We start from the raw sequence: 26,996 nt of genomic DNA on the forward strand, positions 1-26,996 counted from the left end.
GTTATTTATAAACCATTAGGTAAAAGTTTTAGCTAACAATTTAAATAACAATTTGACGTATTTAGAGAACCTTAGCTAAAGGTCTTAGCTAACATTTAAATAACAATTTGACGGTATTTAGAGAACATTAGCTAAAGGTGTTAGCTAACATTTAAATAACAATTTGACGGTATTTAGAGAATCTTAGCTAAAGGTTTTAGCTAACAATTTAAATAACAATTTGACGTATTTAGGGAACATTAGCAAAAACTTTCAACTAATGTTTTGGTAAACTTTGGCTAGTGTTGAAGGAATGCTAACCAGATGTTAGAAGTAACAGGTAGAATAGCTAACCTTTCAGCATTATTTGGAGAAGATTAGCTAAAGGTTTCAGCTAATATTTAAATAAAAAATTTGACAGTATTTAGAAAACCTTAGCTAAAAGTTTAAACTAACAATTTAAATAATAATTTGACGGTATTTAGAGAATCTTAGCTAAAAGTTTTAGCTAACAATTTAAATAACAATTTGACAGTATTTAGAAAACCTTAGCTAAAAGTTTTAGCTAACAATTTAAATAATTTGACGGTATTTAGATAACATTAGCTAAAGGTTTTAGCTAACAATTTAAATAACAATTTGACGTATTTAGAGAACATTAGCTAAATGTTTTAGCTAACATTTAAATAACAATTTGATGGTATTTAGAGAACCTTAGGTAAATGTTTTAGCTAACAATTTAAATAACAATTTGACGTATTTAGAGAACCTTAGCTAAAGGTCTTAGCTAACATTTAAATAACAATTTGACGGTATTTAGAGAACATTAGCTAAAGGTTTTAGCTAACATTTAAATAACAATTTGACGGTATTTAGAGAATCTTAGCTAAAGGTTTAACTAACAATTTAAATAACAATTTGACGTATTTAGAGAACATTAGCTAAAGCTTTCAACTAATATTTAGGTAAACTTTGGCTAGTGTTCAAGGAATGCTAACCAGATGTTAGAAGTAACAGGTAGAATAGCTAACCTTTCAGCATTATTTGGAGAAGATTAGCTAAAGGTTTCAGCTAATATTTAAATAAAAAATTTGACAGTATTTAGAAAACCTTAGCTAAAAGTTTTAGCTAACAATTTAAATAATTTGACGGTAGATAACATTAGCTAAAGGTTTTAGCTAACAATTTAAATAACAATTTGATGGTATTTAGAGAACAGTAGCTAAAGGTTTATAGCTAACATTAAAATAACAATTTGACGGTATTTAGAGAATCTTAGCTGAAAGTTGTAGCTAACAATTTAAATAACAATTTGACGTATTTAGAGAATCTTAGCTAAAGGTTTTAGCAAACAATTTAAATAATTTGATGGTATTTAGAGAACCTTAGCTTAAATTTTAAGCTAACAATTTAAATAACAATTTGATGGTATTTAGAGAACAGTAGCTAAAGGTTTCAGCTAACGTTTAAATAACAATTTGACGTTATTTATAAAACCTTAGGTAAAAGTTGTAGCTAACAATTTAAATAACAATTTGACGTATTTAGAGAACCTTAGCTAAAAGTTTAAGCTAACAATTTAAATAACGATATGAGAGAATTTAGGGAACATTAGCTAAAGGTTTCAGCTAACATTTAAATAACAATTTGACTGTATTTAGAGAACATTAACTAAAGGTTTTAGCTAACATTTAAATAACAATTTGATGTATTTAGAGAACATTAGCTTAAAGTTTAAGCTAACAATTTAAATAACAATTTGATGGTATTTAGAGAACATTAGCTAAAGGTTTTAGCTAACATTTAAATAACAATTTGACGGTACTTAGAGAATCTTAGCTAAACGTTTTAGCTAATCATTTAAATAATAATGTGACTGTATTTAGAGAACATTAGCTAAAGGTTTTAGCTAACAATTTAAATAATGATGTGATGGTATTTAGAGAACATTAGCTAAAGGTTTCAGCTAACAATTTAAATAATGATGTGATGGTATTTAGAGAACATTAGCTAAAGGTCTCAGCTAACGTTTAAATAACAATTTGACGTTATTTATAAACCATTAGGTAAAAGTTTTAGCTAACAATTTCAATAACAATTTGACGTATTTAGAGAACCTTAGCTAAAGGTCTTAGCTAACATTTAAATAACAATTTGACGGTATTTAGAGAACATTAGCTAAAGGTGTTAGCTAACATTTAAATAATGATGTGATGGTATTTAGAGAACATTAGCTAAAGGTTTCAGCTAACAATTTAAATAATGATGTGATGGTATTTAGAGAACATTAGCTAAAGGTCTCAGCTAACGTTTAAATAACAATTTGACGTTATTTATAAACCATTAGGTAAAAGTTTTAGCTAACAATTTAAATAACAATTTGACGTATTTAGAGAACCTTAGCTAAAGGTCTTAGCTAACATTTAAATAACAATTTGACGGTATTTAGAGAATCTTAGCTAAAAGTTTTAGCTAACAATTTAAATAACAATTTGACAGTATTTAGAAAACCTTAGCTAAAAGTTTTAGCTAACAATTTAAATAATTTGACGGTATTTAGATAACATTAGCTAAAGGTTTTAGCTAACAATTTAAATAACAATTTGACGTATTTAGAGAACATTAGCTAAATGTTTTAGCTAACATTTAAATAACAATTTGATGGTATTTAGAGAACCTTAGGTAAATGTTTTAGCTAACAATTTAAATAACAATTTGACGTATTTAGAGAACCTTAGCTAAAGGTCTTAGCTAACATTTAAATAACAATTTGACGGTATTTAGAGAACATTAGCTAAAGGTTTTAGCTAACATTTAAATAACAATTTGACGGTATTTAGAGAATCTTAGCTAAAGGTTTAACTAACAATTTAAATAACAATTTGACGTATTTAGAGAACATTAGCTAAAGCTTTCAACTAATATTTAGGTAAACTTTGGCTAGTGTTCAAGGAATGCTAACCAGATGTTAGAAGTAACAGGTAGAATAGCTAACCTTTCAGCATTATTTGGAGAAGATTAGCTAAAGGTTTCAGCTAATATTTAAATAAAAAATTTGACAGTATTTAGAAAACCTTAGCTAAAAGTTTTAGCTAACAATTTAAATAATTTGACGGTAGATAACATTAGCTAAAGGTTTTAGCTAACAATTTAAATAACAATTTGATGGTATTTAGAGAACAGTAGCTAAAGGTTTATAGCTAACATTAAAATAACAATTTGACGGTATTTAGAGAATCTTAGCTGAAAGTTGTAGCTAACAATTTAAATAACAATTTGACGTATTTAGAGAATCTTAGCTAAAGGTTTTAGCAAACAATTTAAATAATTTGATGGTATTTAGAGAACCTTAGCTTAAATTTTAAGCTAACAATTTAAATAACAATTTGATGGTATTTAGAGAACAGTAGCTAAAGGTTTCAGCTAACGTTTAAATAACAATTTGACGTTATTTATAAAACCTTAGGTAAAAGTTGTAGCTAACAATTTAAATAACAATTTGACGTATTTAGAGAACCTTAGCTAAAAGTTTAAGCTAACAATTTAAATAACGATATGAGAGAATTTAGGGAACATTAGCTAAAGGTTTCAGCTAACATTTAAATAACAATTTGACTGTATTTAGAGAACATTAACTAAAGGTTTTAGCTAACATTTAAATAACAATTTGATGTATTTAGAGAACATTAGCTTAAAGTTTAAGCTAACAATTTAAATAACAATTTGATGGTATTTAGAGAACATTAGCTAAAGGTTTTAGCTAACATTTAAATAACAATTTGACGGTACTTAGAGAATCTTAGCTAAACGTTTTAGCTAATCATTTAAATAATAATGTGACTGTATTTAGAGAACATTAGCTAAAGGTTTTAGCTAACAATTTAAATAATGATGTGATGGTATTTAGAGAACATTAGCTAAAGGTTTCAGCTAACAATTTAAATAATGATGTGATGGTATTTAGAGAACATTAGCTAAAGGTCTCAGCTAACGTTTAAATAACAATTTGACGTTATTTATAAACCATTAGGTAAAAGTTTTAGCTAACAATTTCAATAACAATTTGACGTATTTAGAGAACCTTAGCTAAAGGTCTTAGCTAACATTTAAATAACAATTTGACGGTATTTAGAGAACATTAGCTAAAGGTGTTAGCTAACATTTAAATAACAATTTGACGGTATTTAGAGAATCTTAGCTAAAGGTTTTAGCTAACAATTTAAATAACAATTTGACGTATTTAGGGAACATTAGCAAAAACTTTCAACTAATGTTTTGGTAAACTTTGGCTAGTGTTGAAGGAATGCTAACCAGATGTTAGAAGTAACAGGTAGAATAGCTAACCTTTCAGCATTATTTGGAGAAGATTAGCTAAAGGTTTCAGCTAATATTTAAATAAAAAATTTGACAGTATTTAGAAAACCTTAGCTAAAAGTTTTAGCTAACAATTTAAATAATTTGACGGTATTTAGATAACATTAGCTAAAGGTTTTAGCTAACAATTTAAATAACAATTTGACGTATTTAGAGAACATTAGCTAAATGTTTTAGCTAACATTTAAATAACAATTTGATGGTATTTAGAGAACCTTAGCTTAAAGTTTAAACTAACAATTTAAATAACAATTTGACGGTATTTAGAGAATCTTAGCTAAAAGTTTTAGCTAACAATTTAAATAACAATTTGACAGTATTTAGAAAATCTTAGCTAAAAGTTTTAGCTAACAATTTAAATAACAATTTGACGTATTTAGAGAACCTTAGCTAAAAGTTTAAGCTAACAATTTAAATAATTTGACGGTATTTAGATAACATTAGCTAAAGGTTTTAGCTAACAATTTAAATAACAATTTGACGTATTTAGAGAACATTAGCTAAATGTTTTAGCTAACATTTAAATAACAATTTGATGGTATTTAGAGAACCTTAGCTTAAAGTTTAAACTAACAATTTAAATAACAATTTGACGGTATTTAGAGAATCTTAGCTAAAAGTTTTAGCTAACAATTTAAATAACAATTTGACAGTATTTAGAAAACCTTAGCTAAAAGTTTTAGCTAACAATTTAAATAATTTGACGGTATTTAGATAACATTAGCTAAAGGTGTTAGCTAACATTTAAATAACAATTTGACGGTATTTAGAGAATCTTAGCTAAAGGTTTTAGCTAACAATTTAAATAACAATTTGACGTATTTAGGGAGCATTAGCAAAAACTTTCAACTAATGTTTTGGTAAACTTTGGCTAGTGTTGAAGGAATGCTAACCAGATGTTAGAAGTAACAGGTAGAATAGCTAACCTTTCAGCATTATTTGGAGAAGATTAGCTAAAAGTTTTAGCTAACAATTTAAATAATTTGACGGTATTTAGATAACATTAGCTAAAGGTTTTAGCTAACAATTTAAATAACAATTTGACGTATTTAGAGAACATTAGCTAAATGTTTTAGCTAACATTTAAATAACAATTTGATGGTATTTAGAGAACCTTAGCTTAAAGTTTAAACTAACAATTTAAATAACAATTTGACGGTATTTAGAGAATCTTAGCTAAAAGTTTTAGCTAACAATTTAAATAACAATTTGACAGTATTTAGAAAAGCTTAGCTAAAAGTTTTAGCTAACAATTTAAATAATTTGACGGTATTTAGATAACATTAGCTAAAGGTTTTAGCTAACAATTTAAATAACAATTTGACGTATTTAGAGAACATTAGCTAAATGTTTTAGCTAACATTTAAATAACAATTTGATGGTATTTAGAGAACCTTAGCTTAAAGTTTAAGCTAACAATTTAAATAACAATTTGACGGTATTTAGAGAATCTTAGCTAAAAGTTTTAGCTAACAATTTAAATAACAATTTGACGTATTTAGAGAACCTTAGCTAAAAGTTTAAGCTAACAATTTAAATAATTTGACGGTATTTAGATAACATTAGCTAAAGGTTTTAGCTAACAATTTAAATAACAATTTGACGTATTTAGAGAACATTAGCTAAATGTTTTAGCTAACATTTAAATAACAATTTGATGGTATTTAGAGAACCTTAGCTTAAAGTTTAAACTAACAATTTAAATAACAATTTGACGGTATTTAGAGAATCTTAGCTAAAAGTTTTAGCTAACAATTTAAATAACAATTTGACAGTATTTAGAAAACCTTAGCTAAAAGTTTTAGCTAACAATTTAAATAATTTGACGGTATTTAGATAACATTAGCTAAAGGTTTTAGCTAACAATTTAAATAACAATTTGACGTATTTAGAGAACATTAGCTAAATGTTTTAGCTAACATTTAAATAACAATTTGATGGTATTTAGAGAACCTTAGCTTAAAGTTTAAACTAACAATTTAAATAACAATTTGACGGTATTTAGAGAATCTTAGCTAAAAGTTTTAGCTAACAATTTAAATAACAATTTGACAGTATTTAGAAAACCTTAGCTAAAAGTTTTAGCTAACAATTTAAATAATTTGACGGTATTTAGATAACATTAGCTAAAGGTTTTAGCTAACAATTTAAATAACAATTTGACGTATTTAGAGAACATTAGCTAAATGTTTTAGCTAACATTTAAATAACAATTTGATGGTATTTAGAGAACCTTAGCTTAAAGTTTAAGCTAACAATTTAAATAACAATTTGACGGTATTTAGAGAATCTTAGCTAAAAGTTTTAGCTAACAATTTAAATAACAATTTGACGTATTTAGAGAACCTTAGCTAAAAGTTTAAGCTAACAATTTAATTAACGATATGACGTATTTAGAGAATATTAGCTAAAGGTTTTAGCTAACAATTGAAATAACATTTTAACGGTATTTAGAGAACATTAGCTAAAGGTTTCAACTAATGTTTAGGTAAACTTTGGCTAGTGTTCAGAGAATGCTAACCAGATGTTAGAAGTAACAGGAGAATACCTAACCTTTCAGCATTATTTGGAGAAGATTAGCTAAAGGTTTCAGCTAATATTTAAATAAAAATTTGACGGTATTTAGAAAACCTGAGCTAAAAGTTTTAGCTAACAATTTAAATAATAATGTGACGGTATTTAGAGAACATTAGCTAAAGGTTTCAGCTAACGTTTAAATAACAATTTAACGTTATTTATATAACCTTAGGTAAATGTTTTAGCTAACAATTTAAATAATTTGACGTTAGCTAAAGGTTTTAAAATGGTTGATGCAACACGTTCTGTAAAAATAAATTGCCTCAATATTTATTAACTGAGACTTAATGACTTTATTGCATTAATGTCTTCCAATCATGAATCTCAGCAGTTCATGGAAAAGGTTCACCACAAAATCAGTTCAAAAGCTCAGATCAACTGAACAGGAAGTTTCTGTTGTTACTAAATAAACCTAAATTATTTAGTAAACCTAAATAAACAAAGTCAAAATGAAAACTTAAATATATTTTCAATTCTTTGTTGATCCTAATACAAAAAGCTAGACAGCATGAAGGATTAAAATAAAAGGTGCAGTTATAGTGATTCTTGAGAATAGGGACAAAACAGGTCCTATGGATAAAGCATGAAATTTGAATAAAATATACACAAAATATATTTTTTTCAAATATCTAACTAAACTAACCTGGGTCATGTGAGCACAACAATGTATATTTTTCCTTTTTTTGCTGAATATTTTTTTATTTTAAAGATTGTAGTCGGTGGATGATGCCTGTAAAAGCCCTTGTCCAGGAGCAGAACTCAACACATTCTTATAGTTTAAAACAATTAAAGAAATACTAAAATTATATATTATGACAATTAAGTATAAGTAGTCATATAAATAATTATAAAAGTATCGACAAATTGAATTAAAAATAATTTTTAGATATTTTCCAACTCCGTTGAAATTTGTCCTTAGTTTTTGTCAACACCGTCAGAAATGAAAAGAATGTAAAAAAAAAATCAGGCATTATTGGGGGGCACCAGAACTTCTGAGGACCCCGTGACGTTGTCTTTTCTCTTCCTTTGCTAGGAGGGCTAGTTAGCTCCGGGTAGCTTAAGTTATTCTTTAGTTTTTTCTTCTGTTTTATTCCTAAATTGTTTGTCACAACCATGGTGTGTCAACTCCATAACTGACAATTTACAAAACTTTGATGAAATTTTGTGAAATTAAAGCTTAATTTTGGTAAACTGTAAAGATTTCATGGACCTGACGAGCTACAATATGGCCTCCTTCAGAATAACATCATATAAATTGAGGTAGTTTGGCATTTCGTCAACTCCGTCAGAGTTTTTCTGACTCTTTCAGTGAAATTGTTGTCAAATCTCACTTAATTGTGCAGCTAATTTATTTTAATGTATTTTACATGAATTGCATTACTTCACATGTACCAAGTTTTTCATTTTACTCACTAGTTTGTCACCACCTTCAGTTCTGTGTCAACTCCGTCATGCACTGTCAACTCCATCAGATGGACTTTTTCTTGTTTTTTGTTTTAAATAATATTTATTTTATTTCTTGAGAAGCATTTGTCTGTAAATTGAGTAAAAATATCACTAATGGGGTATTTTAAAAATCATTTTAGATTTATTTTTGTCAGATGGTGATGACAAAGTTCTGGGTCAGGTCGATTAAAAATGTAATTTTTTAAAAAAAATTCGCAACTGGGAGCCTGTACCTTAGCATCTTCATATTTTCTAAACATTATTTGTCATATTTCCATACATAAGGTTGAGAAATAATAAAAAAATAATATGGGAAAATTAAAACCCATTTTGTCCCTATTCTCAAGAATCACTGTTAAATTTGTACAAAGAGCATTATTAAAATATTTATTAACCAAATAACCCATATTAGGTTAGAAGAAATATAAAAACATGAACCAATCAGCACATTATCCCAGTGATTCTCTGAGGTCTGAATAAATCAGTGAATCTCAGTAAAGAGCCTGATGTGACACATCGAGTCCTAAAGTTCTCTAGAAAACTCAAAACATGAAACATGGAGTTAAAAAAGGAAAAACCAAAACAGGCTGAGGAAAATTAAAGCTGAGGATCAATGAATATGATGCAAAACTTCATTATTTAAAGATTTTTAGAATGACTATAACAAAATAACAATATATACAGAATATTAAAATAATGTCCAGATAAATGCTGGATGTTCCTGAAAACTGCTCTAAGATCAGAGTTCCTGTGGGACATCCAGTTCTAAACTGGTTCAACTGGTTTCTGTGATGGGAGCTGAAGTTTCTCTGCAGTTTCCAGTAAAGCATCTTTTTATCTGTGGAGCTTTGAGGAACATTTTCCTGTCAACAGAAGAAGAAGCAGCAGAGAAAAGAGGTTTGAAGTGTCTTTATGATTCAAAGCTGAACTGAAATGATTCCCATGTTTCCATCTCAGACCATTTCTGGTTCCAGGATGAAAATGAATCAGAGAGAAAAAAGATCAACTTTCCAGTTGAATCCAGTTCAGATCAAAACTCCATGAAGCCTCTAAATGGAGCCCAGTTTGAATCGGATCTTTATTGATCCAAAGAGACAAACAATATCAGACACTAAATGACAGACATGAGAAAATAAACGGGAGGAAAATCTTGGAGGTCAGAGGTCATCATCAGGATCCAGTCAGAGTCTCTTTAGACTCAAACTGCTGCAGCTTCAACCTCTGAGGATCAGCAGGACACAGAGACCGTTCTCTACTTTACAGAGATCCGAACCTGCAGAGGGAAGAAGGAAGGAGAGATCAGATCAGTGAGTGTTTCCAGCCTCTCCAGCAGCAGTCAGTGACGCAGCACATCCAGTAGATGGTTTCCAGGCTGCAGTCAGACTGATCTCAGAGCTGTGACCAAGATGAACCTGATCACTTGTTTCCTGTTGAACTGAGAGAACAAGCAGATCTGAGATCAGATCTGCTGCTGCCACAGTTTGATGAATGAGGACCACTGTCTCTAGACATGTTGGACGGCTGGACGCTGGAGTCCAGCTGGACGTCCTGGAGACATGGACACAGCAACAACACTCATCTTCACACCAACACAAACACAGGAACACAGCAAGCTGCTGCTCCTCTGATTGGTTGATTGCTGTCTCTGTGTCCAATCAGGAAGCCTGAACCATTCTCCTCCCACTGAGAAGCTGCAGCTTTACTGGGAACACTGGAGCTTTGCTTTGATGCTAACTGGGTTTAGTTCAATATGCTGACAGCAGCTGGACTCACTACAAACATTTACTTACCGTAAAGTCTTTACAAAACGGTTCAGCTGCTGAACATCTGAATCCTTCAGGTTGTTTCCTCTCAGGTCCAGAAATGTCAGATGGAGGCTGTTGGACTTCAGAGCTGAGGCCAGAAAATCACAGCTGATCTTTGACAAACTGCAGCTCATCAACCTGAATAAAGAATAAAAGATGAGCTGAAGCCAACAGGATGCAGGTGAACCAGTCCAACAGAACCAGTTAAAGATTCTCATGAATATTAAAGCCAACAAGCTGCTGCTTCAATAAAGACCTGCTGACTTCAGAACCAGAACCAGAACCTGGTACTGGGTCATGTTGTGTTGGAGGATTTTAGTCAGTAAAATCATTCCAGGTTCTGATCAAAGTGTTGAAGCATCAATCATTGATTATTGATTTGTTCCTGTCAGATTCCAGGAATTCACTTTTCTAGACTGGGTTGAATGACCTTTGACCTGCTTGACATGAGGGGGATTTCTACACACTGGGGGTCCGAATGCTGTCCTGTCCTGACCTCAGGTCAGCAGGTCCAACTCAGTTACACAGAGGGACTAAATTAAACTCTGGATCCAGGAACAAACTCAGAAAATATTTATTAGAACAGAAGATATGAACTTTGATTTATGATCAATTATAGATAATTAATCACTGAATTATTGATAATTATATAATTACATACACCAATGTTTTCAGTCTGCAGCCTTTAGTCTGTAGAAAACCACAGAGCTCCTTCAGTCCAGAACCTTCCAGGTTGGTTCTGCTCAGGATCAGTTCTGTCAGATGGGTCGGGTTGGACTTCAGAGCTGAGAACAGAGACGTCCAGCTGGTCTCTGACAAACTGCAGCCCAACAATCTGAATAAAGAATAAAAGATGAGCTGAAGCCAACAGGATGCAGTTAAAACTGAAATATGAACAAATAAATAATAAAATGTAGAAAATTAATTTCCCTGAATGTAAAAGAAACATGATGAACTGATTCTAACATCTGATCCAGTCAAACTGGTTTAAAGAGTCCAAACCAGCAGAACCAGAACATTTGATCAACAAAGAAACTCAAAGTTTTCTCTGAGCAGCAGCCTGGATGAGGTGAGCTATTTCTGCTGGTTCTGATCATCAGCTGGAGACCCGACTTGGTAACCGGATCAGAACCACTCAGTTTATTCATGAATGGCCTTGGGTTCTTCTTAAAGCTGCTGAAAGCCAATGGAGGCCATTATTTCCTAAGGAGACGTGACCTGATGAAGCTTCATCACAGAGACGAGGCTCCAACCGACTGACAGCTGTCAGACTGAAGAGGACGGTTCCTCTCTGACCCGGCCCAACAGAACCACAGCTTCAGGACAAAGTGAGGAACCTGCTGCTGCTGCAAACCTCACTGTCATTCAGCTCATCTAGATTTGCTTTTCTACAATCAGTCACTTCTTAGATGTTTCATTAATGATGATTTGAACTGGTCAGTGTTTGTGGCTCGACTGGAGGAAAACATTTCATTCTGGATGTAAAGATGAGAATCAGAAATAAAACAATCTGAATCTTTACCAACCAAACTGAAACATCTCCATCGTTAATTAACTTCATTTGAATTATTTTACTCATTTTGTTCATCAGTCAGAAACATTTTAAAAACTGAAAAACAAAGTTCAATGATCTCAAAGTCTGAAATAAGAAAATCATTTATTTATAAGGTAAAATTGTTTGAAATTTGAATCTGACATTTAAAAATATTGTTTTTAAATATTACAACTAAATTATTAATTAAACTAAGGATTAAAGTATCAATGAATGATTTTATTGTATAAATAGAGAAAACAAACCTCAGATTCTTCACTTTACTGACTGAACTCTGCAGGATCTCAGACACATTCTTCATATCAGAGTCTCCAGCTCCATCTATGATGATCCAAGTTATTTCCAGTTCAGTCAGATCTGGGTTGGACTTCAGAGCTGAAGCCAAAACTTCACATTCAGCCTGTTGGATCGAACAGCCACCAAGTCTGAGATGAGAGAAGAAATAAATTCAGTTCTAATGAAATCAATCTGGATCATAAACAGATAAAATATGATAACAGTGATGTCATCATGATGTCATCATTTGATCAACATCTGATCTTCAGTTTACTGAGTTTGACCCGACAGAGAGTCTGTGCAGCTCCTGACTAAAGTCCAGGTTCTGGTTCTGGTTCTGGTCCAGGCTTCATGTCCTCAGACCTTCAGCTCAGTCAGATGTTGAAGATCTTCTATCATCTGTGAAGGAAAGTTCAGTTTCTCTGCAGCATCAGAGCCTCAAAGGAGCTGCAGCAGCTGATGAAGAGGCTGACTGAGCTGAATGAAGGAAACTACTGGAGATGATGGAGAGGAGGAGGAACTGCTCACAGCTCTGACAAGTCACACTGACTTGGACTAGACCGTTTGGCTCCTTGAGATCTTCCACCAAGCAGGAAGTGAGTTATAAATGAAGTGAGCAGAGCAGGAAGTCCAGCCTGCTGTGGACCTCTGGCATCTCTGGGTTTGTTTAGCCCATATCTGCTGCTGCAGCATCTAGAATCCTCCTCATCATTAATAATAGTAGTATATTCTATAGAAACGTGGCTCCCAGCAGCAGATTATTAAATGCTGCCACAGAGGAAACTGGGAGCAGACCAGACACATGATGCTCCCAGTTGTGTCTCCGTTCATCTGCTGGATTTGATGCTGTAACAAAGTAGAAAGTGGACAGTCGTCAACCTGCTTCAGCTAAAAGCTGCAGATTGTTCTGGTCGTCCTGCAGAGCAGCAGCAGAACCGGTCCTGCTGCTCCTTCAGGTCTGGACCGTCCTCTGTTGGTCTGAGAGGAACTGGGACAAACTGGCTGGAAGAGGGACACGTGTCTCTGCAGTGGTCTGTCCACCGTCTCAGAGGAACAAAGGTTTGGATGTCAGAAGAAATTGTTGCTAAACTCCTAAAGAGCTGAAGAGCAAAACCCCTGGAGGAGACGGAGCGTTTGGGTCCAGCAGCATCTTCATGGTGGAGCAGTGAAAGTTCTCCAGAACTAAAGAGGCTGGATGTCTAAAGAGCTGAAGCTCATGTCTCTGCAGGTCTTCATGGAGGACAGCTAACAGCTTCAACAAAGGCTGCAGATGAAGAGTTGATGAGGAAAATGGTTCCAGCTCTGGAAGCAGAGTTCTCAGAGCTTTGGGAGGATCTGACAGAAACTAGGACTTTTTCTGGAACCAGACAACAATCACCACATTTTGGTCTCAGTTACAAACTCAGAGGAAACTAGTGGAGGAGGAAGAGGAGAGGATGATGACGGGATGAAGAACATCAACACTGTTCACAAAGTTTATAATTAATGCAACGGTTTATTTTAATGGTTCAACTTTCCATCAAACCTAAACAATTATTTTATAAAAACAGTCAAAGATCCTAAAAGGTGAATTATGGAGCAGCAGCTCAACGAGTGAAGAGAGTTTAAAGTTTAAAAAGTCTCTCTGGCTGATTGGATCTTAGAGGAAATAGACATTTTCTAGAGTTCAGGGTTTTCTATTCATTTCAACCTGAAAACTGATAAAAAGTTAAATATTTTTAAAAGATCAAAATGTGTAAAAACCAGAAGCTGCAGCTGTCCTGGATGAACTGAATGTTTAGATGTTTGAATGGCTGAAATCATCCAGAGGATGAAGGAAGTAGTTAAAGGCCAAAAACATCCAGAATCAACTTGAAGAAAGAAGAAGAAACAGGAGGACAATAGTGCTGAATCAGCATTCACACAATGAAAACATCTGGACTCACCGAGCCTTTCTGCAGTTCCTCACAGCTGGAACCAGTCTCAGTCGTCCATCTAATGATGTGTTGTACTTCTCCAGGTCCAACTCATCCAGAACCTCTGACATCTGCAGCATGAAGGCCAGAGCTGAACAGTCAGTCACTGAGAGCTGCTTCCCTGAATCCAGCAGCCGTTGGATCTCCTGATAAAATGAGACGTCGTTCATCTCCACCAGACAGTAGAAGATGTTGATGCTTCTGGCAGGAGAGATTCTATCAGTGTTCATCTCCTTCAGGTTGGTGATGATTCTCTGGATGGTTTCTGGACGGTTCTCTGTCTGACCCAGCAGATCCTCTAAGAGTCTCTGGTTGGACTCCACAGTGAGACCATGAAGGAAGCGGACAAACAGGTCCAGGTGGCCATTTTTACTGCTGAGGGATTTCTCCATGACTTTCTTCATGAAGTCATCTAGAGATGTTTTGTTGTATTTTTGTCCCAGGAACGTCTTGATGACCTCTGACCTCCTGCTGGTGAAGCAGTGGAGCATGTAGACGGCAGCCAGAAACTCCTGGATGCTCAGATGAACAAAGGAGTAGACGGAGATGTTGCGCGTTCCTCTCTCCGTTTTAAACATCTCAGTGAAAACTCCTGAGAACAACGCAGCATCTTCGATGTTGATGCCACATTTATCAAGATCTTTGTCATAGAAGACCAGGTTTCCCTCCAGCAGCTGATCTAGAGCCAGTCTTCCTAGAGACTCAATCAGCTTCCTGTTCTCTGGACTCCAGATATTTTTTGTCTTTCGTCGTCCATCATACTTTTCCTCCTTGATTTTGAGCTGAACCAGCAGGAACTCTATGTACATCTCAGTCAGGGTCTTGGGCAGCTCTCCTCCCTCTCTGGTCTTCATCACATCCTCCAGAACTTTAGCAGTGATCCAGCAGAAAACTGGGATGTGACACATGATGTGGAGACTTTTTGATTTCCTGATGTGGGAGATGATCCTGCTGGCCTTCTCTTCATCACCTCTGAATCTCTTCCTGAAGTACTCCTCCTTCTGGGGGTCAGTGAACCCTCTGACCTCTGTTACCATGCCAACGCACTCAGCAGGGATCTGATTGGCTGCTGCAGGTCGTGTGGTTATCCAGAGGAGAGCAGAGGGAAGCAGTTTCCCCCTGATGAGGTTTGTCAGCAGAACATCCACTGAGCTGGACTCTGTAGCATCAGTCAGGATCAGATTATCATCAAAGTCCAGAGGAAGTCGACTCTCATCCAGACCGTCAAAGATGAACAGAACCTGGAACTTTTTAAAGCTGCGGATTCCTGCGTCTTTAATATCTTCAAAGAAGTGATGAATCAGTTCCACCAAGCTGAACTTTTCTTCTTTCAGTACATTCAGCTCTCTGAAAGTCAATGGAAATATGAACTGGATGTTCTGGTTGGTTCTGCCCTCAGCCCAGTCCAGAGTGAACTTCTGTGTTAACAGTGTTTTCCCAATGCCAGCCACTCCCATGGTCATCACTGTTCTGATTGGTTGATCACTTCCAGGTTTAAAGATGTCTTCTCTCCTGATTGTTTCTTGTTTCCTGGATGCTGTTTCAATCCGTCTGACCTCATGTTCCTGGTTGACCTCTCTAGTTAACCCCTCTGTGATGTGGAGCTCTGTGTAGATCTGGTTCAGAAAGGTTTGATTTCCAGGTTCAGCGACGCCTTCAGAGAGACTCTGGAACTTCTTCTTCAAGTTTAACTTGAGTTTCCGTTGACATTTTCCAGCTCCAGTCCCTGCATGGAGACAACACACTGTAAGGTCTGGACAGGCCACTGTAGCTGGGGAGAGTGACCAATGAAAACAGCAAACTGGGACACAATATTACGCAGCACTGGGTCAAGCCAGGGAACTGTTCTCTCCACTGTCCTGTTTACTCTTTACAAACCGACTTCCAGTAGAAATCCAGGTTCTGCCCTAAGCAGAAGGATTCAGAGACACTTTGATAGTTGGTTGTTTAGGGATAAACAGGAAAAACTGTATAAAAACCTTGGCAAGAACTTTTTGAACTTGATCTGCATCAAATGCCTGCAGCTCAGTTCAACAAGGAGACCTTCTAGCCACCTCTTCTGTCTGGATGCATGTAGATGGACGGTAGACAGTCGGAGAGTTCATGTCATGCAGATCAGCAGCAGTTTATCATTTACTGGCCCTCAATGTTGGCGCTGCTGCATCAAGGGTGAATTTGGTAGCTGTCTGTGTGTTTCTGAAGGTTCTTCATCTGCAGCTGAATGGAACATTTTTATGCACTGGGTGCAGGAATTAAAACTAAAATGGGTTTTTATCTTGTGCATTGCTGCCATGTTTGTTTTTTACAGTATTTTACGGTAAATATAAAGTTCCCAAAGTTTATATTTCATGAGCAGCACATCAGTCACCACAGGTGATGTTTAAATAAAAAAGCTGCTGAATCCAGAACGTCATTGAGCTCATGTGACTGTTTGATGAAGATTTTCTGTGTTTGTTCGTTTCTCTTGTTTGATTTCAGTTGAATTCATTTTCTCATGTAATCATGTTTTAATTATTCAACATAACAGCAGAATTGTTGTAGAAATCCTCTTACTGCTCTGCAGACGGTCAGCCAGCTCCTCCTGCTTCATCTTCCTCAGGAAGTTCAGGGTGATCTTCATCACCGCCTCTCTGCTCCTCATCACCTCCTCATCCTCACTCTGACCCTCTGAGCATTCTGGGTCATCTGGACTCAGAACCTTTTGGATCTTCTTCAGCTCGTTCTTCACGAATGTGACAATGTTTTCCTCCAGCCGCTGGAACAGAATGAGAAGATATCAGACTAGATCTGAACATCAGGTCCATGTTGGACAGACTGACAGTCCTCTGGTCTACAGACTGAACAGAACCGATGTACAGACCATAAATATGGAGTCCAGCTGTGTTTGGTGCTGCTGGACAGACGGATCAGTGGGAACCTCTGAGCTCTGCAGATCCTCTCTGTGGAGGAACCAGGACAAATGAACCAGAATCTGTCTGTCCACACAGAGACAACATTATAGCTGCATGGCCACTTCTAGTTCTATTTTCTATGTTACATTTTAATACCTTATGTATATGTGGCTCAGATTTGTATAGATAATCTATTCCAGAGTAGCTTTTGTGTGGATCTGAGTAAAATGTGTCGTCTCTCTTCTTGGGGTTGATATTTCTCCAAGCATCAATCAGACCAGCTCTTTAGTAATATTATTTAGCATTCTGGATGTCGTTGTCTGTGGCCCATAATCAGAAGAGTATCTAACTAATATATTATTTTAAACCGAATTAAAGTCTCCCCCCATCAGTTTCATTCCTTTTCCATCATCAGTTATTATTCTGACTATTTGTTTCAGGAAACTGTCCTTCTCCTCATATACATTTATTACTCAAATTGTCATTTCTCCGATTCGTCCTACAATCATTACATATCTTCCTTCTTTATCCTTTTCCTCTTTTTCAACTTCAAACAAAATCCCTATTTTGAGTCAAATTGCTGCCCCTCCCTTTTCCAAATGAAACAGAAAATGTCTGACCTGCCCTCTCCCTTCTCATTTTCTGTGTTGGTTCTCCATCAGGTGTGTCTCCTGTAATAAAGCTGCTGTGCATCACCTGAGCCAATGCTGGGTAACCAACCACAGCCAACATTCAGTGAATCTTTAAGATCATTCATCCTGCCTGATGTCTCACTGAGCACTGAAGCAAAGAGACAGTAGAAAACAGGAGCAGGAAGAAAGACTTTTGAAGCTTTGAGTTTAAAAACCTTCTGCTTTAGTCTGTCTGTTATTACTGTTTGAAAGAAATGTGTTTTTATCTTCATTTAGGTTCAAATCAGCTTAAGATGCAAAACTGCATGATCACAATCCAAGTAGATAAATGTTATGTTGTTGGTTAAATCTTGGATTTAACAAGAAAATAAAAAGTTTATGAAGAAACATTTTCATTTCAAGGTTTTAGGGTTGAGTTTTGTTGTGGAGTTGGACAAAGTTTATCCCATGAATCAATCACTAGTCATCAATGTTAATAAATATCATGGAGCAGAAAATGGACGCATAATAAAGCCTCCATTACTTTCTGCCTGTCTCCTCGTGTATCCATGCCTAGAACCAGTCCTGCTCTGCAGAGTCACATGAACCAGTTAGAAACTGGTTTCTTACTCTGGTTCTGATGGTCCAGGTTCAGTTCTGAAGTTTGGATTGCCTCCTTTGGACCGGTCACTCCTCATGGAGGGACAGCTGGATCCTGGAGGTTCTGCTCTCCCTCTGTGGTTCTGACGTCTGAAACACAAACATGTTGTTATTCAGATCAATCAGTGAGAAACTGAGATAAAAACCAGAGAAGAAGCTCTGAACACAAACTGCTGCAGGTCTGAAGCTCCAGAGTGAAACATTCAGACTGATCTGTTGGTCAAACTGAACCTTCATTCAACTTTATTAGTTCAGTTCATTTCAGCAGCAAGGCAGTTCAAGGCGCTTTGCATAATAAAGACAGAAAGCTATAAAGAAAACACCAGGCATTCAACAACTGAACAGACATTATATTTGATGAGAGCATCACCAAAATCATAACCATCAAATATGTTGGTCTCTGTTTCATTTATAATCAAAGCCACTAAAATCAGATGGTTTTTAGTCTGGAGTTAAAGAAATTCAGTGTTTCGACTCTTGTACAGTTTTCTGGAAGTTTATACAATTTAAACTTTGACAAACTCACCTGGTTCATCTTCTTGTAAAAATCAGTTTAGTGACGTGATTGAGACGAGAGACTAGTGATGGAAAAGTTACTACAGAGTAAAGAGTCAACTAGTTGCTGCAACATCCAGTTCAGAGACAATCTGAGTCGTTGCTCCTCACATTGTTGCTGGTTTTTGTTTCATTTTCATCATTTTTCATTCAAACTGATTTACTGACCAACATCCTTCATGTTTAACTTTAATTAATATGGAAGAAATTTAAGTTACTTTTGATCAAACACTGAAGATCAACAAGTTAATATCATCTATATTTTATCTCTATAGATTCACATGAACCAGATAGAAACTGGTTTCTTACTTTCTGTCTGAGGGTCCAGGTTCAGTACTGAAGTCTGGAGGATCATGTCTGGACCGGTCACTCCTGACAGACGGACTGATGGGTCCTGGAGGTTTTGCTCTGTCCTTCTTTAGATCCAGATCTTCCATCTTCTGGACTTCAGTCAGCCTGAGAAAGAAACCAGAACCAGTCAGACCAGTGGTCCAGGTCCAGTAAGTGTCCTGTGAAGCAGAAAGCTGGTTCCCATCAGGAGTTCAGAGGATCAGAGTGAATCAGATGAATGAACAAGTGAACATTTCCTATGAACTAGTGAACTTGTTGAGCTCCCACAGTGGACCTGAACACATCATGACTCTATTGTAGCTCCGTATGGAGGGAGTCAGTGTGCAGAAGGTTCTGAGGGAGCAGCAGCTCAGGTCGGGTCCACAGCTCTCCTCCAGACAGAACCGGGTCCAGCTGGGATCTCAGCAACATGTCAGCCTCTGTGGTCATGTGAGCAGCTCAGCAGGATTTCCTCTCAGCTAAAGCTGCTTTCAGGGACCACAGCATCCAGCTGAGGTACCAGCTGGACCCACTGCAAGGAATCATGGGTAATCAGCTGCTTCAATGAGGGGATGAAGCCCCCAAACACTCAGCGAGGCCCGATTCTTTCTGCTACAAGGAGCAACAAGAGGTAAAAATTAAAAAAGACCAAAGTCAGTGAAGAGGAAGAGAGGAAATCTGTGGACTGGTTAAAGCCGGTTCTGATCCAGACAAGAGAAACATCAGTTTGTGATGAACCCAGACTGATGAGGGACGGAGTGATGCGTTTCACTTTCTGCTGACTTCAACAAGCAAAGAAACTGGTGTAAAACTGTTTTTGTTCTGATTTTTAGGTTAAAAAGATTCACAGAGAGTCCCTACAACAAGAACACTGATGTAAAAAAGTTACATGAGGCTAACTTTTTTAGTTTAGTTCATTTAGGTTAGATTTGAGAAGGTCGTTGCTGCACACTCCACTCAAACAGATCAGATTTAGATGCAGCTGTCATGGTGGACCACTTTATCTCTAAAGCACTTAAAATAAAACAGCAGCTGACCAAAGGGTTGCAGGAAAATGAAAACAAATGATAAAATATAAGAAAAATAGAAATCAAACATCAGAAATACAAGTAGCAGTGCAGCATTAACCCTTGTGGGTGCAGGACTGAGGCAAACGTAGAGGTCTATGGAAAATGATCCAGGTTTTACGTGTGTGGGGTCGATTGGACCCCATTTCGACATACAAGGTGGAGACAAGGGTTTTAACCCTATAGCTCACTCAGGGTTAAAACCCAGAGAAATAAATGGGTTTTAAGTGAGTTTTTAAAAGTTGTATCATAGAGTTGATCATTCACCAGGTTAACTCTGCAGTTACTGAGCTGTGTTGTGGTCAAGACCACCTAACCCGAGACCAAGACAAGACCAAGACTTTTAGGGTCCGAGACCAAGTCGAGACCAAGACCGAGGGAAGTCGAGACCGAGTCAAGACCAAGAACAGCGGCCTGCGCTAAATGACACGATAAAATTTGAAATATTATCAAAATTGCTTCTCAAATTGATCTGAAAGATCCATATTCCCATAAAAACACCTAGATATTAAATACTTAATAAATTTTACCAATATTAAAGTGAAGTGCTACAATCCGCTGTGGTCTCGTGCCATCCCTAAAAAAATAACGCCCATATTAGTCATGTCAGAAACCATCACTGTCTGCACCTTTAAACATAGCAATTGAGGCAATGCTCTGACGGTAAATAACGCTCAACTATGAACACTGACCAGGGAGCAACAAAGAAGTAACCAAGCACAAGGTGCTCACTGTGACTGTTTTCACCCTCTCTCCCGCTACATGAGGCCAGGTAGTCTGACACCATGGCAGACATGACAGCTGCCACTTTGAACAAAAACGATCATAGAGCAATGTGCATGCTTTTTCATTCTTGTGTTTTACTTATTTGTCAATTACAAAAATATCAATGCATATGATTAAATAATGATAGCTACTGCAGTGTACCCAAAGCATTACAAGAACAAAGAATGGCTCTCAGTGACCCTCCAGTGCTATTTTCTAAGTAAAGAGCCGTTCAGAAGAACCGGACTGTTCCTGAATATCACATCATTATATTGCAGACTTTTGGACATAGCGTTGTCCCATATCTGGGACAAGTCAGTCAACACCTCCGCACAATAATTAAGTGCAGTGAGTGACTTTTTTTTCCATCACAAATGCTTAGTGTCTCTATACAGCTAGCTTCGCTAACATCACGTCAACGGAGCTTACCTTTCTTTGAGCTACTTTTCTAAGTGACGAAAAAAGTTAGACGTTTTCCCCACTGGCTGTGAAAATGAAGCGCTGCTGAGTTAGCAGTGCCCATTGGATTTCTTATGATTTATGCAGCGCTATTATATTACTGACGATTAGACAGACATCTTCTGCCACTCAGAGGAAACCACTGCGCATGTCCTGGAGCGCCGCGTTGCGAGTGAAGGGTGGGGAGGGGGAGTAACAGAAACACGTTATTACCTGGATTTTAGTCGGTGCGTTTGGCATCCACGGAAAACAAAGATGTTAACAAAGAAACTGGACAGTATGCTGTACGCTTAGTGATATTTTCACAGTTGCGGTCTCGACTGATCTTGCAATAAAATGCCGAGTCCTCAGCGCCCGAGACCAAATGCCATCAAAAAATGGTCTAGAGACCAAGACCGATCTCGAGTACTACAACACTGTTACTGAGCTGTGTGTTTATGGTTTGTGTTATTTCTCTCATAATGTATCCTCACTTAGAATCACTTTATAAGCAGCAACGTCTCACAATAAAACATTTCATTGAATCTAATTCCTTTCCAGATCAGAGCACTGCTGTGGGGGACCACACCCTATGAGAGACGAGGGACCCAGACCGAGGTGGCCGAGGCCCCGGGAAGCCTCGGAGGGTTTATCGGTCAGAAAGGCTCCAGAGAGCCGAGAGAGACTCGGAGGGACCCGGAGCGGCAACACTTACCTCTGTTAACAAGTCAACATGTTATTTCCACACTCCGCTCAAAATGGAGGCTGACTTGAAGAAAAATATCAAAGTTAGTTTCAGTTTCTTTTTCACAGAAAGTCACGTGACTTGTGTTTTCTTCTGCGTCCAGAATCAAAGTTTGATTCTTCAGTTTCAGTTTACAAAGTGAAATAAAACTAGAATAAAGATAGAAAACTTTCGGTATTTCTGTTTTGCTGTTATTGAAGAAGATTTGGAGCTGAGCAGCTTTTTGTTCTGCAGAAAACCAGCAGAACAAACGAGTTTAACAGGTTTTTGATTGTTGATTATGAGCGCTCACTGCCCTCTGGTGGTCAACTATTGTAACTACAGATATTCCGCTACATACTAACCAGGTAATTTGTTTAACTTCATTTGTTCTCATTTACACCTTTACCAGGTCAAATAAAATCAGCTTAAATTAATGTTTTTAAAGAGCCACTGCAGGGTTAATAATTGGAAAAGAAAATTAAACTTACTTAGTTAAAAATCCTCACAAAAAGAGGATGTCTGTAACTTTAAGAATCAAGCCTGAAAAAATATATAAACTATAAAAATGCGTAATTAAATCTAACCTGCTGAGATCAGAGCATTGAGCAGGATGAAAATGCTGCTCAATGCATTTTTTTTCCTAATGGGAAAAAAACTTAATATAAAAATTAAAGTTTAAAATGTGACTAGTTAATATTACTTATTTAACTGCAATCTGTTGCATAACTGAATTCATCTGTGAATAAATGTATTACATGTACAACAATATCATGGTGCAACTGCTAATATTATTTAAATACTTTAATCTGTTTTAAATGACTAGGAACAGGAAAGTTATACGGTGGTGGTGGAAAACCTCGGCAGAATTTAATTTCAAGCTTCTAAATAAAAGTTTAAGGGTGGAAACAAGAAAAGTAAAATGCATTATTTAATATAAATCTAACAGAGGATATGAACTCATTTCCATAGCTCTTAATGTGAAAGTATTCAAAAGAAGTGGAAGTGATGTGTAAATTCTCTAGCTTAATGGCATAGCTGTAGTTTCTTATCACCATAGACATCATACTGATTGTTTTGAAAAACACAAACCGGAAGTGTCTTATTTGTCTTTAAATTTGTCTCAGTATATAATATAAATATTACTTAATAATGTTGTAATGTTATTTGCACATTTAAAAATATTATTTAGTAACTTACCAATAATTATCATTAACATAATATTAAAAATTATTCAATCTCCCGATTATTATAAAGGTTCTTTAAAACCCCAGCAACTTAGTCTTGCAAGAATATTTTACGCTTTCTTATTTTGTTTTACTGTTGGATCCACGAGCGCATCAGTGCATATTAATACATTTTAAAATATTAATTAAAGTGTGCAGTGTTGTGTAGCTGGTGCCCCCTCTCTTCCCTAGGGGGCAGCAGAGAGCAACATGTAGGCGATGGGAGGAAGAAGAGCTAGAAAAGTGTCCGGTTGTTGTGGGGAGCGCAGTGTGTTAGCTTTAGGGAAGCCAGCTGTTTGTTGTACTTGAGACCAGCCCGTTTAAAACCAGCCTCTGATTGGACTCTGAGCCAATGACAGTCCACACATCCTCCTTTTCATGCAGGCCTTTAAATAAAGACCTGGACTAAAGATTCTCTTTTTATCCTGCATTGTGATGCTCGACCATTAAGAAAGGATAACCTATGTTTAATGGCTTTTTTTTTTTTTTTTTTTTACAAGTATTTACCTGCAAGACAAAGAAAATGATTAGTGACCAAATGATCGATGAAGGCCTACATTCAATGACTCTCAGGCGGTCATTGACGTCAATCTGTGACGTGTGATTCGGGGTTTGAGTATCCGAGGATCACGTCACCAATGACCAGCTGAGCCAATCAGGTGCAGATTACGAACAGGCCTTATTACCTACAGTATTTCAATGTATTCTTTATAATTTTATATATTTCTATTTATAGCCCCTTTAGTTAAGATTGTATGTAATTTTTTTTGGTAATATAAATATACATTTTATAAACTGTTAGAATATTTGCATTTTTGTTTTTACAAACACTAACTTGACAAAAAAAGACAAAGTGACCAAATTATCACAGAAGCGTTTTTTCGTTTGATTTTTACCCAGGAAGCACTTCGGCAAAACCGTGAGTGAAACGGTCAATGGGACTGATATATATTCCATTGAGGGACTTTAACATTAAATAGTCCTTTCTCAACAGGCGTGGACCCACTTTCTCTGTCTATAAGCGACTTGAAACCGCATCCCGGGCCTGGGGGCAGCCGCACCCCCAGCCCCCTCCATAGCTCCGCACCTGGCAATGTCGTTATACAAATTATTGATTGGTGGTTAATCAGGACACAATACGTTGTCTTGTGGACTTTTTTTGTGCCTATACTTTAAAATATCACCGTACTCGTTATTACAAAACTTTGCTAAATAGATGTTGGCAGCGACACTGAAGCTGTGTAATATCAGTGTACGTGAATCATATCCTGTCATTTCAGGTGCACAGTGACCTGCGCAGTTCGGTGGACACATTGCGGCTGCGCTGCAATGAATAAAGTCTGTCATGCAACGTATTAATGCGCAAAAAAAGAGTTGCGGTGATCTGTATTTGTCTGTACCCATTGTTGTGGGGAGGGGGGACAAGCACTGTTCGGGTAAAATTACTCAATCAGGTTTATTTATGAATTGTGCACAACTCAGAGCTGGTAGGACAACCAATCATGAAGCAGATCTCGGTGAAAAGCTCTGCCAGGCAGAGACAACATATGAGTTTTATACCAAGGGAAAAGAATTCAAAACATGGGCGACACAGTCTGGTTCTGATGCAGCTGTAGAAAACGACTCCCAGCCTTCTACATGTGACCCAAATAGCTCTTTTAATGAGAGCTCACAAGCATTTCATATAATATGATCAGCAGATGTTAACTTGTAGTAATTTTCCACCACTTTTCCCTCCTTTTGATTATTAGTAAATATGTAATATTTACTATTAATCACACGTCAAATTTTATTCCATCCCCACTGATTATATAAAAGGACATTTGTACAATTTTTATGGTGAGAAGTGAGAAATTATCCCATACATTTGAAGACATGACATATTCATTCAGTCACTGAAACATTATTCTGTAAGATGAAACAAAAACATATAGGCAGGATACAAAAAACCTACCGGCATTCATCCATTCATCCCTTTATTGTTTCTCCTTGCCAGGGAGACGGTCATCTATATCTTTTGTCATCTATATCTTTTGTCATCTTTCACAAAACTTTTAAAGCAGAAATTTGAAGTAATGTATTTGGACCAGCAGAATACCAAACCGTTTTCAAAGTAATATGTCCAATTGCTTAAATAAGTCATTATTTTAATCCCAAATTCTTCCGTGCAAAATAAGTGCATCTATTTCAATCCTTAGACCTCCCTGTGAATAATTTAATTTTACATTTCTACACATGCATTACATGCTTTTATGTTAACCCCATTCACTTTTGATCTATGCACAGTTTAATTTTGGTGTTACAGCCTAAATGTACATATTAAGTCATTTAGTTCATTTGTTTAATCTAAACCTTAATGTCTTATTTTAATGTGGTAACAGAACATAAATTTGTGCATTCCTGATGCGTAATTAAATAAGTCCAAAGTTTTAAACTTATCAGTTTTAATTTTACACACATTAAAGTTAATTTTAAGTTGACTTCTCTTATGTCTAGAAGAATGAATTTCTAAACTCTTAAACATCCTGAGGAGTCAAACAACTAAGAAAGATTAGAATTAAGCTACCAAATTTCATGTGTTTTCTAGGAAACCCCACAAAAATATGACATTAGTGCAGTGAAGGTACAGATAAGTTTCTGTTCAAAACCCAACAAGAAAGCACAGATTTTCCATCTGTAGGTAAAGCGTAGAAGCAGGAACACGGATCGTCTGTCTGCTCAGGAGGATTTGTTCCCTCCTGTCAGAAAAGTCTAAATCTTCACTCTCCGCTTCGGTCACTCGCCAGTGGACCAGCAATAGTCCTTTGAGTGGAGATCCTTTCAGAAACATCTAAAGTCGCTGTTGCTCTGGACGTTGTCCTCTTTGGTGTCAACAGTTGAAGTTCTTGATACTTGGTAGAGGGAAGTTTTGCTGCTGCTTCAGATTTAAAGTCGTGATCTAGATGGACGTTACAGACAGGTCGTCCTTCACAGTGGTTGATGTGGATCCAGGTTGTTCCTTCCTTCTCGCCCCTCTGCCCCAGTCGGTCTCGGTGCTGCTGCAGCCAAATCCTGCCCCGTCTCTCTCCTCCAGCTTCCTGTCAGTCCAACTGGTTCTGGTGTTGGTTCTTTGGGTTATCCAGATCGTCCCTCAGGAAATGTCCATGTTGTCCACAGATGAAACAAGAGTCAACAGTTCAGAGTCTTTTTCTCTCACAGCTCCTGTGAGAGAAGAGCTTTTCTTCCTCTTCGCTGATACTGGACAGCAGACCAGCGGAGGTTTTCAGTCCAAATGTCCAACAGGAGACCGACAGTTGTCCCCTGCAGGTGATGGAGGTCTTTTTTGTCTTCTTGATCCTCCAGATCTTCTCCATCATTTTCATTGGCTGGTTTTGTAGGAGGGACAGATGGGAGGCGTTGAGGTCAGAGGTCAGATGCACCGTGTGAGGCTCAGACAGAAGGGAAGAGAAAAAGCAAATAGAAAATCGATGAGGGTTTGTCTTGTCATTTTCCTTGTTGTTTTCCATACATATACATTTATACTTATGAATCTTATTTTAACCTTTTACGTGATCATATAGTTTTAGTCATTTATTATCCATCCAGTATTATGGCTCCTGTTTTTGGAAAAGTTTGTCAGAGAAACCTGAGGGCTCATTGTTGGAACAGCTCTTAGAGCTGCTTTTAGTATGAAAGGGTCCCTTATAAATAAAATTCATTAATTGATTGATCCTTTTAAGAAATATTTTTTTATTTATTCAAACACACAAAAGAAAAATTAAACAT

General features: G+C 36.3%; 1 protein-coding gene and 1 long non-coding RNA gene across 4 annotated transcripts; one reads left to right on the plus strand and one right to left on the minus strand.

Annotated features, from left to right (window-relative positions):
• Nucleotides 1-7,199: 7,199 nt before the first annotated feature.
• On the minus strand, nt 7,200-22,289 carry LOC148160416 (NLR family CARD domain-containing protein 3-like). Of its 3 annotated transcripts, XM_088010799.1 has the most exons (10): nt 21,997-22,289; nt 18,991-19,137; nt 18,097-18,216; nt 16,825-16,903; nt 16,518-16,719; nt 13,935-15,690; nt 11,979-12,158; nt 10,843-11,016; nt 10,167-10,319; nt 7,200-9,649 (listed from the first exon to the last, which is right to left on the minus strand). In XM_088010799.1, exons 2-10 carry the CDS (start codon nt 19,116-19,118, stop codon nt 9,634-9,636), a joined length of 2,808 nt encoding a protein of 935 aa, XP_087866925.1. In that variant the 5' UTR covers nt 19,119-19,137; nt 21,997-22,289; the 3' UTR covers nt 7,200-9,633. The 3 variants fall into 3 exon arrangements, with proteins under 3 accessions (XP_087866925.1, XP_087866922.1, XP_087866931.1); XM_088010796.1 differs by lacking the exon at nt 21,997-22,289 and having other exon boundaries at nt 18,991-19,283; XM_088010805.1 differs by lacking the exons at nt 18,097-18,216; nt 21,997-22,289 and having other exon boundaries at nt 18,991-19,282.
• LOC148160417 (uncharacterized) lies at nt 21,522-22,203 on the plus strand. Its single transcript, XR_015764844.1, has 2 exons — nt 21,522-21,742; nt 21,843-22,203. It is a non-coding gene; the product is annotated as an uncharacterized LOC148160417 (long non-coding RNA).
• Nucleotides 22,290-26,996: the final 4,707 nt, after the last annotated feature.

The sequence above is a fragment of the Poecilia mexicana genome, unplaced genomic scaffold, assembly GCF_051168715.1.
Source record: "Poecilia mexicana isolate PSO_F unplaced genomic scaffold, ASM5116871v1 scaffold_2, whole genome shotgun sequence".
Taxonomy (NCBI): Eukaryota; Metazoa; Chordata; class Actinopteri; order Cyprinodontiformes; family Poeciliidae; genus Poecilia; species Poecilia mexicana.

Excerpts from the sequence above, each read along its gene's own strand:
- LOC148160416 (XM_088010799.1), bottom strand. The coding sequence starts at position 19,118 with ATGGAAGATCTGGATCTAAAGAAGGACAGAGCAAAACCTCCAGGACCC. Across the intron at positions 16,904-18,096 it reads CCTGGACCATCAGAACCAGA|AGAGGATCTGCAGAGCTCAG; the intron begins GTAAGAAACCAG and ends GTTCCTCCACAG. Across the intron at positions 12,159-13,934 it reads AGGAACTGCAGAAAGGCTCG|ACTTGGTGGCTGTTCGATCC; the intron begins GTGAGTCCAGAT and ends CTCTCATCTCAG.